This window comes from Micromys minutus (genome assembly GCF_963924665.1).
Source record: "Micromys minutus genome assembly, chromosome: 4".
Lineage (NCBI taxonomy): Eukaryota > Metazoa > Chordata > Mammalia > Rodentia > Muridae > Micromys > Micromys minutus.
This window is the reverse complement of record NC_137973.1, coordinates 62507764-62523015: the sequence shown is the minus strand read 5'-3', so window position 1 is coordinate 62523015 and position 15252 is coordinate 62507764. Positions and strand designations below refer to the sequence as shown.

At 45.6% G+C, this 15252-nt stretch overlaps 1 protein-coding gene across 2 annotated transcripts in view; it reads left to right on the top strand.

Annotated features, from left to right (window-relative positions):
• Positions 1–6583: 6583 nt before the first annotated feature.
• The window catches only part of MCUB (mitochondrial calcium uniporter dominant negative subunit beta), a gene marked incomplete at its 5' end in the record, with an annotated part of 71824 nt that continues 63155 nt past the window's right edge, over positions 6584–15252 (top strand). Inside the window, one exon of one of the 2 annotated variants that reach the window (XM_080916090.1) lies at positions 6584–6708. Coding sequence is in view for 1 of the 2 variants with exons in the window: in XM_080916088.1 (XP_080772214.1) it covers positions 7303–7398 (96 nt within the window). Of the gene's footprint in view, positions 6709–7302; positions 7399–15252 lie in introns of those variants that run through there. The other variant, XM_080916088.1, reaches the window with a different exon arrangement.

The following is a 15252-nucleotide window of genomic DNA, read 5'->3' as shown; positions in this document are numbered from 1 at the left end:
TCACAGCAGGTTATTTACTATAAAAATTGATGATGATCCATTGGATTGTGGAGTGGAATTTTATTTTATGTTCTGTGAAAGTTCCTGTTGGTGAATGTTGGGGGAAACCAAGGCTTTGGCACACGTGACTCTTACTGGTTTTACGCTTTGCGTTCCTTTTCTTCATCTTTTTTTCAGAACAAAATACTTTTTTTATTTTGGTCCTGGCGTTGGGCATAGACGGTGACGCTGACTATGGAGAGATGAAGGCGCTTACTTGGCCCCGTGGTCTGGTGAAGCCAGCTACCGCTGCACACTGACCAGCCTTTCCTCTCTGAGAATAGCCATCACCACAGGAGACCGCACGCTGGGGTTCCCTCTTCTCTTTAGACTGAGATAAAAGCACTCTCTCCCTGCCGGGATGGAAATGAGTTTAAATGACTCACCCTAATTAGTGGCAGAGCTGTAATCAAAACCAAGGGCTCTCTCCGCCCACAGCCCCCACTTGACTCTATCTCTGTCCCCACTGTTACCACCTTTATCATGTATTGTGTATGTGTGAATGAGAGCACATGTGTGGAGGTCAGGACGTCTTCGGGAAGTCTGTTCTCTCCACCCACCCGGCCATCTAGCCCTTTGGGTGGACTGGTCTAGTACCATCATGTGTACCACAAGTGGATGTCCGGGGTGCTTACAGTGTGAAATGAGGAGAGAGGGGACACTGTATTTTATCTGTCTGTCATGGATGCTGGCAGGTAAAACTGTGTGGCTGCTGACAGCACTGTGTTAGGAACTGAATGGCCCTTCTGAATGGCGAGAGCAAACTGAAGACCTAAAGCCCAGTGGGTATTTGGGGGAGAGCTGTCTGAAGTACCTGTGGATTGCACTGATTCTTCTGGAAGACTCCAGAATATAAGCAGAGAAGAGGGAAAGTGCCCAGGGTCTCTGGGAGACTGGACTGTCTGTTGGTGTGTAGCAGGTCTGACAGACAGATAGACACTGTTCAGATTCCAAAGCTGGGCGTGTAGCTGTAATCCCAGCGTTTGAGACATGGAGGCAAGAAAATCAAGAGTTCAAGGTTATCCTAGGTGACATAGTAAGTTCTGGACCAGCCTGGGCTACATTAGTACCATCTCAAAAAAAAAAAAACTAAGAAAGAAAATGGGGGAAAAAAGACTGAGTCCTTAGTGTTGATACTGGAGAAGAAATAGAATTCCAGAGAGAAATTTTATTATATATTCATCTAATATTATGTGTTATTTGCCAAGCCGGATGTACACCACTTGGGCAAGGACCAGATCAGAACCACATACTGTATGAGAATACATTAGCATATTTGTATGTGTCAAATAGCATTAGGCATTTGTTTTTACTTGGTTTTGTTTTGAGATAAGGTCTTACGAACTTTAGGTTACTGTGTGGCTGGTGGGGGCGTGACCTTGACTTTCTGATCCTATGTCTTCTCCTGAGCACCAAGATTATAGGTGCTCCTTGCTGCCTGATATTCAAGGATGTGACTATTTTAGTCACGAGACCAGAAAATACATGGATGGGGAAATCTGTATGTTAAAAAAGCCATGAGGCTATTTGACATGTATTGCCACTAAATACTTTTGAAAACAGGAAAAGATGAAAACTTAACTTGGAAAAGAAAAAAAAAAAAAACTTTAACATTAAAGATACTATTCCTCCCTCTTGCCCCTTGTCACCTTGGTCAGTGTTTTGTCACAGGAACAGTGAGGCTAACCAGAATGACGCTTAGCTAACACAGATCACTAGAAATTGGTCTTCGGGTTTTTTATGATCTGATGTTTATGCAGAGGCTCACTTGGTGGAGGTCAGAGCGCAACTGGTAGTTCTCTCAGATCATGTGGATTCTGTAGAAAGTTGGATAGTCACGCTTAGGGGCAAGTCCTGTGTTCACAGAGCCATTTCACAGCCCCTCCCCCCACCTTTTATTGGAATTTTTAGCTAGCACACAAAATAGCAGCAATCGTCATGACATATAATAATATATCTCATTGTACCTTGCTCATTTTCCATCCTTCACTTTGCTCCCCATCCTCCCACACACAGATCCTCCCTCTAGAGTCCCATGTGACCCATTTCTTCCCCCCCCACACACACACACACTGAAATCTAGACTTCACTTAGGAAAGCAAAGATACTGGACATTGTAGTGCACACTTTTAGTCCCAGCTGCAGAAGCAGAGGTAGGTGGATCTTTGAGTTCAAGGCCAGCCTGGTTTACATATTGAGTTTCAGGTCAGCCAGGGCTACATACATACTAAGAACCTGTCTCAAATAATAAAATGTTTAAAATGAGAGCAAATATATTCCATGTTTCTTCTTCACTGTCTCTCATCATCTACCATCTAATGTCTTGTTAGGATTGTGTACTTCTCTGCATATGAGAGAAAATATATTTGTTATGCTGAGTCTGACTTAATGAAGATTTACTTAAAGCTGTGTGCACAAATGGTAGTCAATGTCTTAGGAGTTTTTTACTGGGACAGCTATTCGTCACAAAATCCTGTTTTCTGTAGGTTTATATTTTAGAGATTTCCCAGAAGCACATGTGCAGGTCCTACCCCACATATAGATTATGCAGAGGTGACAGTCGGAGTTGGATTCTTACATCCTCTTAGGAGAGCAGCCCTGATGGGAGGGGCCATGTTTCTGTTGCAACCCTTAGGAGAGCAGCCCTGATGGGAGGGGCCATGTTTCTGTTGCAATCTTTGTTGCCTTACCTTGGGAACTTCTCAGGTGTAGATTACTTTGTTTACTGTGTGGTGACATTTATGTACACATTTATACTTTACATTTTTGGTTTTATATAATAAAGTCTTAAGATAGCCCGGAAATGAAATAATCATGACATTGTAAGAACCAAATCCAAAGCAACCACATATGTATAACCCAACCTTTACTTTGCTTATGACACTTACTGATGACAATAGCAGATTGAGAAAGGCAATAGAAACATTGGGGTTTCTAACGTAATCTATAGTTTTATAATCACGTTTTTAAGTTCTTAAAAATAAGCAATTTTTTGTATGTTCCTCTCAGTTCTTTATTACATATGAACCTCCTTAAAGAGAGGGATTTACCATATCTTAGGTTCCTTCCTTCCTCCCTCATTGCTAGGGATTGAACCCTAGGTCTTCTGCGTGTTCGGCAGGTACTCTACTATTAATCTACACCCAGTCCACCTTTATCTTTTTTGACCTTCTTATCCTATTTCCCGTATCCCCAAGTTCCCATCCCGAGGCAGAGTATACAAGACCATATTAATTTAATTGAACAACTGGAAAAACTTACTAGCCGTACCTGGAGGGCTCTGTGTTTGCCTTGTACCACCAACAGTTACAATCAACCCATTTCACACTGACCCTGGGCAACTTCTAATATGTACCACTTAAGAGGACTCTCCCAGTTTTTAATGAATTTTCCAGCTTTTAAAACTTTAATGAACCCCCTGCAGCCCTGGTATTCAATTTCGTTGTAGTCTGGCTCCGTTAGGATTTAATTTCCTACTGGATGGCAACTTGGAATGGGATAGAAGGTACTGTGACCTGCTTCCAATTAATTATTAAAAATAGATTTTTGTTATTTCAGAGTCAGGAATAAAGAATAAATGAATAAATTTCACATTTCAAGAAAGGCCAAGACTTGAATAACCAGGGCTTGAAATGGTATGAGCATAAGAAACCACCTGCACCCCTGGCTCTCTCTCTCTCTCTCTCTCTCTCTCTCTCACACACACACACACACAGAGAGAGAGAACTAGGTGAGTCTAAATTGCGCTAATAGAAGTTATGGGGATCACTTGAGACATACTCTGAGGAAGGAAAGAAGGAAGAAAACTGAATTGGAACAAAGTTGGTGTGATGGATTGTATATCCTTGGCCCAGGGAGTGGCACTATTAGAAGGTGTGACTTTGGAGTGGGTGTGGTCTTGTTGGAGGAAGTGTGTTACTGTCAGGGTAGGCTTTGAGACCCTCCTCCTAGCCACAGTCTGTTCCTGGCTTTCTTCAAATGAAGATGTAGAACTCTCAGAGCCTCCTGCACCATGCCTGCCTGGAAGCTGCCCTGTTTTCTGCCTTGATGACAATGGACTGACTGAACCTCTGAACCTGTAAGGCAGCCCCAATGAAATGTTGTCCTTATAAGAGTTGTCTTCGTCATGGTGTCTGTTCGAGTAGTAAAACCCTCACTAAGACAGTGGAAGATGTCATGGAAGCAGAACTGAGCACTAAGCCGCGAACAGCTAACTTCATAGCATTGTGGGATCTGCTGCCATTCAGACCTTTTGTGAAGCCCTTAAGACCCACTTCCTGCCTGGATTTGCTCGTTTGCCTCTCAGAACTCAGCCAAAGCAGAACTACCTCCTGCAGCCTTTGCTGACCACTCCCTACCTGGGTTAGATCTTCCTTCTGTGTGTGCTCTTTTGTGTGTCTCCTCCACAGCCCCAGAGGTGCTGTGTAAACATTACTACTCTCAAACACAAATATTTCCCTTTTTATTACAGGGTTTGCCATTCCTGGCACATCCTGAGTGTCTTAGTTAGGGTTCTATTGCTGTGAAGAAAGACATTGTGACCACAGCAATTCTGATAAAAGAGAACATTTAGTTGAGGATGGCTTACCATTTCTGAGGTAATGGTAGAAAGAATGTCAGCGTGCAGGCTGACATGGTGCTGGAGGAGGGGCTGAGATCCACATCTGGATCTGCATGCAGCAGGAAGAGACAGCCACACTGAGTGTGAGTTGAGCACTTGTAGCTTCAAAGCCTGACCCTAGTAACACACTTCCTCCAACAAGTACACATCTCTTAACAGTGCCATTCCCTATAGGTCAGTGGGGGCCATTTTTATTCAAACCACCACACTAGGTATTCTGTAAGTGCTTGTAGAAACCCCATGGAATAATTCTAAGTTGGCAAATAAGTTGAAAATGAAGCCCAAACATCAGCTTTTCTAGTTGTTGATATCTTTGAGCTCCCCTCTTGCAGCCCCCTTATGATTAACAACCTTTTGAAGCATGTTTTAAAATTATTTTCTTAGATTTACTACTTTATATGGTCAAGTGCTCTGCCTGCATGTCTGCCAGGTACGCACAGATGTCAGAACAGAGAGATCTCACAGAACTGGAGGGACTGGTAGTCTGGGAATCGAACTTGAATACTGCTGACCCATCTCGCAGGCCCTTGCAGCGAGAGTTGCCTGGCTTTTGTGGCTCTCTCGGGAGCATCACATACCTTTTGCTTTTGTGACCCTCTGCCTGCCTGGAGCACCAGTTCCTGTAGGTTCCAGCTCTGCAGCAGGTCAGTGCACCAGTCCCTCCTCCTCTGTGGCTTGACCTGTCTGGTGCCCTCCACAGCTCTGTGCCCTCTGACTTGTCAAAGCAGTTGGTTGCCCCACTGCTTCGGGTGCTCAGCGTGCTTTTTTTTTTTTTTTTTTTTTTTTTTTTTTAATAACCAGCTCAACATACTCTACACAAGTAGACCATATAAGAAGACCATTCTTTGTACTGGGTAGTTGTATATCAACTTGGCACAGGCTAAAAATCATCTGAAAGGAGGGAACCTCCACTAAGAAAAATGCCTCCACAAACCCAGTCTGTAGGCAGACCTGTAGGATATTTTCTTCATTAATGATTGATGTAAGAGGGCCCAAACCCTTGTAATTGGTGCCACCTCTGGGCTGGTGGTCCCCAATCCTATAAGAGATCAGGCTGAACAAACCAGGGCAAGCTAGCCAGCAGGCAGCACCCCTTCATGGTCTCCACCTACAGGTTTTTTGTCTGTCTGCCTCCCAACTGCTGGAATTAAAGTACATCATTACCACTGACCTAGAGAAGCATTCTACTGGACCTAAGGTTGCTACACTAGAGCAGGGGAAACAACGATGGTGCCTCCCCTGCTGGCTCACGGGTCAGCTAAACACCCCGCTTACGTGGCTGGAGAAGCGGGTTAGTGCAAAACTCTCATACAGATGGTGTGTGTTCACACTGGGGACAACACTGTAGCTTTTGAGCTGCCAGGTAAAGTGCTTCTCCCCTGAGCACTAGAAATAGTTACAGGGCACATGATAGCAAAAGGTCCTATGTAAACGGAAACACGCCGGGCTGCAGTTGGAGCCTCCGGAGCTGTAGCCAACAGCTTTGATCACTATCCTGTAGTTTCCTCAAGGCATCAGACTGGCAGTGTTTGACTGACAATCCTTTGGCTCTAGGCAGCCAGGAATCAGGGAAAGCCTAACAGCCGCCAATTGGGAAGCCAAATTGCCTCCCCACCCCCACATGTTTGCCATTTACAGGAAAGCGAGCATCAGGAGTGCTTGCTGTGCGAAACTACAGAACTGACCGTTAACACTAAGAGCGGTTTTAACAGTGATTTCACAATGCTTAACTCCTGCTCCTGAGGGAACTGGTTCCTTTCATATGTCCCCCAAAGAGAGGCCAGTTCCGCTGTGGAAGAAATTTTCCCAGTGTCTGAATTCGGACCACCCTGTAATGAACTACAGACCTTTGGAGCACCTAGAGTCCTGGGATGACTTTGCCATGGACTGAGTCCGCGGGGAGGCTCATCCCAAACCTTGGCGCCTACTTGGAGGTGGAGCTTTGGCAAACTCATTTTTCTTCCTGCTGAGCAAAGCGGCTCAATTTCTAGGTACCGTTCCACTACTAGTTACCGAAGTCCTTTCATCGGGGCTCTGGTTCTCCCTGTGTAAGTAATCCTCCGGTGTGTGTGTATGGGGGCGGGCGGGGGGAAGCGAGGGGGGTATCAAGGGAAAAAACTATTCTCCCAGCACACGGTGCCCAGAACCTGGTTGTGGGAGTTTTAGTTCACGTGACAGGGTTTCAGGTAGCTCAGTGTCCTCCAACTTTTTAGTGGAGGGTGGCCTTGAACTCCCGATCGATCGTCGGGCCTCCGTTCCCAAATCTGAGATCCCAGGCAAGCCTCACTACTTCCGGTCCTGGCTTCTGTTCAGTTTTGACATCACCAGCTGCCTGGTGTGAGCCCAGCTCCTGTTCTTTCTCAAGACATATGTGAGGGGAGCCAGGTACCAGAAACATTAAGACTAGGAAGAAGTTCGTCACTCGTTTACTCTTTCTTTTAAAAAAGAAAAGGATTGCTTCTTTTTTTTGTCGGAGGAAAAATACCCAGCCTGACGCCGGGTGTGCACCAAGCGAAGTCAAGGCGGGGACACACCCTCCTGTCGCCGCCCCAGTCGGCGGGGCGGGCTGAGCCCACAGCGGGCTGGGCTCTAGCGGCCAGAGGATGCGTCGCTGGTGCCTGGAGCTCGGGCCCGGCAGGAGGATGCTCCCGAGCGGTCTCTGTCTGGGTCGGTGGCGGCTGCAGCCGATTCGATCCCGCGGCCACGGGTGTCTGAGGGCGCTGCCACCCACACCCCAGGTAAGGCGCGGCGCGGGCTCGGGAGTCTCGGATGGAAAGTTTGCGTCGGACAACTTTGGCGGGAGTGAAAGCCCAGCAGTTCCCTGCGTGCTGCTCTGCACCCAGACAAGTGGTGGCCGCGGGCGACTTGTCCCGGGGTTGCGGGGGGGGGGGGGGGGGAGGCAAGCCAGGAGCGGCCAGCGCGGGGCGCATTTCCCAGGAGCGCAGCCCGCGGACTCCAAGGGTCCCCATCGCCGTGTCCAGAGATCTGTAGCCGCCGTGGTGGAGGAGAGGCCGCGAGAGCTCGGTGGGCTGTGTCGAGGGCAGCTAAACCTAGGAACCTAGGATGCTGTCTCCAGGGCGAACTGGCCAAGGACCGTGCCTTGCCCCTCATCCAAACCTGGAGCGCATCCCCCCTCCCCCGCCTCCTTCGTTACAGGCAAACCCAAGGCAGTGGTGAATCACAAGTATGTGCTGGAGAACAGGCGGGCACGGTTTGTGTCATGGCCTGCGTTTAAGGAAGAGGGAAGTGGTGGGGATGTGCACGGAAAGGGACGGAAGAAGAGCGGGAAAGTACCGAGTTCGGTGAAGCAGAGGCAGCCATGGGAAAGGAACCTCAGGCTTCTTGGAACTGGGACTGGAGCTGAGTCTGCCCACCCCTCAGTTACTGTGTTCGCTTTCAGATTGCTAAGGGGGGAGCGATGTATAGACCTATTTACTGTCTTTCACTGCAGTGAGAAAGGGGCGGTGTCAGCTGTCACTTTCAGTTCCTGTATCTTTCCGGCTCCACTGCCCCAGCCCCCCCATCCTTGGATTCTGCCCCAAAGTATTATCTAAATACCCCAGAATTTACATTGATGAAAGAAATATTTCAATGCTTAAAGAAACACTTTTCTTAAATATCTGAAAGCAAGCAGAAACGCGCATTTGGATACTTATACCTAAGGCAAACTTAAAACTTAATGTGGCAAACTCAGTGAGGTTGGGAGAAAAGCCCTCTGAAAACGGTACTCTGAGGTTTACCTTTTAGAGACAAGGACATTCCAAAAATTGTAACAACTCCTTTCGTAGCCTCACATCAAAACAACAACAACAACAACAACAACAACCAGAAAACACAGTGATAATTGAACAGTGCTGATTAGTAAGTTCATTTGACAATTTGGTAGTGTTGAGAATGGAGCCAGTGACCCTCTATTTGGCCACGCCCACCTGCTACTAGGTCCCGCCCATTTAAATACCCGGAGTAAAGGTTTCCAAGACTGGCTGTCCTTTCTCAAATGATCACACCAGCTCTAAACTCTTTCTCTCTGCACTGTCCACTTAAGGCAGTAGGGTGACGCCACCACATGCCTGACTCCAACGGAAAAAGATAGAGGGGGCTGTAGCTCATTAAGCATCTTAAGAAAGCTAAGTTTGAATCATTCAATTTGCAGTCCTAAGTCAGCTGCCCAGGCCATAAAGACAAATCTCAGAACTTCAGAACTGGGAGCTCTTCCATCATTTTGCCCATGTAATCAAATACCCCATCCCAGAATAAAGCCAAGCCTGTGGGTTTGAATCTTTGTGTGCAGCTTTGGAATCTGTAGCCTTCCCCCATCCCGCCCCCGTGCCCACCCCAATAGTTTCAGCTACAACTGCTGAACCATTTTCTGTAAACAGATCTCCCCATTTTAGGGACATTTCTTACTATACAATCTTACTGCTTTCCATATGAGACACCCTCTGGCTAAAGGCAAACATCCTTGTTATATGCCCCCCCCCCCAAGCATTTCCACCATCCAAAGCCCATGTAAAAAGATGGGGTGGGGGAGAAAAGAAACAACGAAAGAAAGAAATTGTTTTCTCATGAAATCCTAGCTTGCAAGGACTCGTCATAAGATCCATCTTTAATAAGCAACTATAATTAGTCTTTTCTGAAATCATGAGTGTGCGTTTAATAATTTTGAAAAATATATGTTTCTCAGCCTTTCTATGGTAGGTGAGTAATTGGCAGGGTTTGTGTATGGGGAAAACCCCACAGTTTGTTGACATGATGTGTTTAATGTAGCAGAATTGTTTATTAAACATCTCTTGTCTGAAGCAAAAACAAACGAGCAAATTGCATTATCTTTGGCCTGGCCTGGAATTCGTGATTCTCCTGTCTGGCGATAGCGTTTCTGCCTCCAGTGCTATGGTTGTCAGGGTGATCTGAGGCTCCTGCTGGTGCGTGTGGACACTGCTTTGAGCTGTAACAGTGCTTGGTGAGATATCTAAACAGGAAGCTCTTGCCTAGTTGTGCCTTTCTTAATTTGGGTTTCCTGTCGCTTAGATTGAAACACTCCCAGATAGGATTTTGTATTCCCAAAACATCATTTAAATCCCAACACAAGCTATTTAACATTTTTTTAAGGTAAGCATATTTTTGCTAAGAAACTCAAGGATCAAGTTTGCTTTGTTCTTTTCATTTCCGGAAACAAAGCATCCAGGTGTTTTAGACCCTTCAAGATATTAACTCTGAAGGTCATACCCACCCCCCACCCCCTGAATTTCTGTGCTCTGCAGTTTTGCCTTCAGAGCTCTGTCTTGGAGGGCAAGTGGTTGTAGTGGTGGCTGATGCTTTGACCTCAAAGTTGTTCTAGGTCAGCTTGTCTGTTAAATACTAAAATCACCATCTCCCTGTTTTGTAGGAATTAGTGCTTTTTAAGAAAAGATGTCACTTGCTATTTACTGCAACTAAGTGATATTTGTGTTGTTTAGTAACAATAGGAAGTCATTTTGTATCTTGGCAGATAAGATCTGTTGATGAGGCTGTAAACTAGAAAGCCTGGGGTTCAATACCTCTTCACTACTTGCTGCTAGCATGTGTGGAGGTCATGCAATCTAGGACATCAGGGTGCCCGGCCTGACCCTAACAGTCCTTAGCTCTGTAAGTTTGCTCTGGCTGTTCAGTCTATATAAGACTGTCTTCCACAAGAGGATTTGTCTTATCAAACTTAAAGTCCCAATTTCATGCTGTTTTGTTATTTTCTTGCCCCTGGGTGTAACATAACACTGAACAGACCACTGTCAACTTCGGAAAACTACATAATTGAAGAATTCTGTCTTAGGTAGTCAGGAGTGCTGCTCCCCCATGGGCAACAATTGTAACTTTGTTATAGTTTAAGACCTGATGTTTCTCCAAAACCCATGATAGGACCACCAGAGAACCCTGTGGGCCTATTTTAGATGAAGGAAGTGCCAGAGACAGGGCCATTTCGGGACTCTGGTTCCTCTTCTTGCTGTTGTGAATGGTCTTGTCCAGCCCACACATTCTCCAGGGCGTTCTGTGCTATCAACCCAACAGGGCCAACTGACCGTGGATTGCAGTCTCATGTCATAAGCGAAAATGATTTTTTTCCCTCCTTTGGAGTTGATTGTTGTCAGAAAGTATGTCTTGACCTAATCAACACCCTCCAAGAGAAGTTTCTATTCACACAGTTGGGTTTTTCTGTCCTAACAGAATAGAGTAAGTCCCTCAGTATTTCATCCTAGAATCTCCATCAGTGAAACGTCGCCTACTCAAGAATGTTCAATATCAGAACTCTAAAATATGTAGATATTTCAAGGCTAACATACAGGCCATATGCTAATAGGAAATAAACAAGAAGGCATATTCTAGGAAAATCTAATTTAAACCCCCACTTAACTTGCTGTCATTGGTTCTTTTTATAACCTTAAATTTGATTTAATGCACACGGATATTTTGCCTACCAATATACATGTGTCATGCTTATGCCTGGCACGTGCAAAGGCCAGAAGAGGGCAGTGGATTCCCTGGAACTGTTATAAACAATTGTGAGCTGCCACGTGGGTGCTGGGTATCATGGAAGCCGTGCTTTTAACCCCTGAGCCATCTCTCCAGTCACTTAAAAAAAAAAAACTTACACAAAAACAAACTGATAAGAGGACATACTGTTCACAGACTGTGAGCCTGGTGACACATTCTGGCAGGTGCTGTTGGAGAGGATGGGGTGACATCTCCTATCCTTCTGATGAGAAAACTAGTGTTCTGAGGATGGACTGAGCCCCAACCCGGGGGTCTTGACGCAGATTCCTCCTGTGGCTGAGTTTGGTATGTAGAATGGTATTAATTAGCTCCTTGCATGTCTGGGATACATCTTGGGTCCCTTATCTAGTGGCCTAATGGAAGGATTCATCTCAGCTGGCCTTTGTCTGCATTTCAAAAGTCATACACAGATGGTTTCCTTGGTTGAGAAACTCGTGAGCTGGAGAAAGGTCCCTAAATGAGGCAAAGGTATGTTGAACATCAAATACAGTCTGCCCTTGGCCATCCTCTGTAAGGCTGATGGCCTCGTCTGCTTTCATTGCATGTGTTTGTAAGGCACCTCTTCCCTCAACCCCTTCCTCAGCTGCCTGCTTTGCAAACAGTGCCAGGGCAGTGTTATGTGAGCCAGGGATCGAAACCTTGAGTCATGGGATTCCATACCCAAGTGTTTGCACAGAAGTTTTCACGCTGACATGCCTTTGAAGCAACGGCTCTATAGAATGCTAAAATCAACTGATGGTGCCCTTAAGAGGATTCATAAAAGAAACTGTTGCACAGTCTAGGTATTAGAATGAGGGGGGTTCTCCTGGACAAATGCAGGAGTTGTCACGGTGAACGGCAGAGTCAGTGCATCATCTCTGAGCTGCCAGAAAGTGTGGACCAGGTCTCCACTCACTTCTAACAATGGCGAGGGCTGTAGCCAGCATTTTATGATGTGTGGTACTCAGAGCTCTAGCTCCTCAGCCTGAAGTCTTGCCCACTGTGCTATCATTCGTTTTATTCATAATCATTTTAATGGGGAAAGTAATGGGAAAATACAGCTTTGAGAAGTGTGAACAAAAATCAACCCTTTGGTGTTTGAACCGAAGTGTTCTAAGTAGTAAATCATGAAAATATAGCAGGCCATTGGCTTCTCGTTCACAACATATTTTTGGTGCTTTTCCCATAGAGAGTGTCATATTAAGTGACTTGCTGGAGACTCTAACTGTAATGCTGTGTGTGTGTGTGTTATATGTGTGGCATGTGTGGTATGTGTTGCTCATGTGTATAGTGTGTATGTGCTTTGTATATGCATATGATATGTATAGTGTGTATGTGTATGGTATGTGTGTGTGGTATATGTTGTGTATACATGTGTGTGGTATGTTTGTAGTGTATATATATTATGTGTATAATGTGTATGTATATTTGTGATGAGTGTACACACATGGGTGTGTTTGTGAAGGTCAGAGGGCAATCGTTGGTCCACACTGTCCACCTTGTTTTAAGCATGGTGTCTTTGCCCTTTGCAGCTGCACATGCCAGCCTAACTTAAGGATGCTAAGACTTCTCTTGCCCTGCCACCTGTTTCACTGCCGGCATACTGGCATTACAGACACATGTGCTTTTCCTGCGTTTCTGGGGATTTGAACGCAGGTCCTCACATTTGCAGGCAAGTGCTTTGACCACTAAGTGTGCAGAAAAGCAAAGCCATTAAAGAGAATTGGGTTGAACACATTTCAGGGTGGTGACTAAGTAGTAAAGCAAGAGATGGGTTTAAAGTTAACATTTTTATAGCCTGTACCAAAAACAAACAAACAAAAACAAAAACAAAACAATAACAAAACCTTAAAACCAGGAAGTGATGTAAGTCAGTGAAGTGACCTCAGGAAGAAGGCATCTTGGAGGCTGTTCTGAGTCCTCCCTGGGGCTCTTGGGATACAGTTACTGGATTGAGTAACTATCTGAACTTGGCAGCACATTTTCTTTTCTTTCCTTCTCCCCTCTCTGAATGGCTACCGACACAGCAACCCCATTACATCCTACTTTATAGAATGATGGCATTGACAGAAATCACATTTTGGTCGATGAGCTTGTGTATTTGGAACCTCTTAGGCATAAACAGGAAATAACAACGGAGCTGGCTGTGGAGAAGAATGAGCAGCCTACAGTTCCTTTTGGGAAATCTTTGTTTTTCTGGCCATGGGCGTTTTCATGGGGGGGGGGGGTAAATTTGTAAATCATTAGATGAATCTTCTGAGTGGGGGGTAAATTTGTAAATCATTAGATGAATCCTCTGGGGGGATCTTTCTGTGCTCTCCTGATGGATCTCCAGCTCCCAAGCTCAAGGGACCCACCCACTTGAGGCTGCTGGAGGTTAGGATTACAGGGTCCTGCCATCCTGCCTGGCTTCTAAATGAGATATTTGAATCCTGGGTTTAAAGGCTGTGAATGAATAAGAACGAATAATTGCCATTTCTAGAGGCTGACACTAATGTGACCATAAACCGGGAAAGAAGAATCGGTTTAGAAAAACGTTGTAAACAGATCAGCACAGTGTCAGCTGCCTAAACCCTGGCTGGGGGACATCTGTGGTATTTTATAGCCTGACAGCCCACTTCTGCAGCTCTGCTTTCTGCTTAGAGAATTAAAAGCAGTGTTCATTCATCAAAAGAAAGTTGTGTCCTTGATGCGTGTAAAGATCTCTCTACGCATTCATTACTATTGACACCAAAGCAAGCAAGCATTCGAATGAAAGCCACTGTTAGATGATCCAGAGTGTGTCTCAGCTTCAGCCTCCAGCCTCACTCCCTGCTCCATGCCCCACATAACCCACGTTCAGCTAATGAAGTCTCATGTCTTGTCCCATGTTTTTCTTCTCTCTCTGGATATCCTGGCTTTCCTTTGGTTGCTGCTTACCCCACCCATCTCCACCCCACCTGAGGCATTTGAGGGCTGTCTAGTGGCTGCAGGCAGAATTATACGCATTACCCCAGGACTCATCCCCATGCCATGGGACCATGCAGTGTGTTTAGCTGTGTGCACAGGGTTTTCCCAGCTAGGTTCTAACCACTGCTGTCACCCAAAAGACCCTCCATTTCTAAGAACCTCCACCGGGGCACAGCAGGTACAGAACAGATGCTTGGTTTGGTTCCAGGCACCCTTACCTGCTAAGCCATCCTTGCTGGCCCCAGAAGAAAAGGTTAATCACTAAAATTTAAGTAATTTAGAAATTACTTTAAAATGCACTTAAAGATATTTGCTCATAAGATGTAACTCCTGCTCAAAATATAAAATAGAATAAGCCTTAAAAAAAGGGATATGGTTTTTGTCATAAGGTACATACAGACCTCTAGTAACAGCACTTTGGTTCCTTTCCAAATGTGAGCATTTCTCCTTTGTCATGAAAAATAAGCTAGCTGTGGCTGCCATCCGCTTCTCCCACTCACATCCAGTGAAGGAAGCCCGGAGGGTGCCGAGCTGAGGTCTGAACATGACTGAGTGTTCCCACACTGAGGACTTACCCCAGCACAGAGGTGGCTATTCATCCACACGTTAACACAGCCGGCAGTTTTTGAGGATTGAATAGAGACTTATTCGCTTATAGAGCTGGAGGGTCCAAGCCAGGACTCCAGCCATTGCTCCAGCTTCTCTAGACTTGTAGAGCAGGATTAATAAATGTGTAGCATTTAAATACCATGTTGGGGTTCTAGCCATTGCCAAAGTTTCTGATCTGCCATCATCATGGTGACTAATTCGAAGACCTGACCCCACCTTCACTCCTAAGATCGTCTTTGTGTCTTTGCTGCAATTAGATTGCCCTTTGGTTAGTTCTAGGCAGCACTCCCCATGGTTCTGACCTTTCATGAGACAATATTATTAGAGACAATAAACTCTAGAAGAATTCAAAGATGGAACATCATTAGAAATAGCAGAGGAGAAGGCCAATGTGTAACCACACATCTGCTGCCCCGTGTCCTGGAGGCTGAAGCTGGAAAATCTGGTGTTTAAGGTTAGCCTTGACTACATAATGGGTTCCAAGCCAGATTGGGCCACACAGCAAGACCCTGTCTTTAAAGCAAAGACGG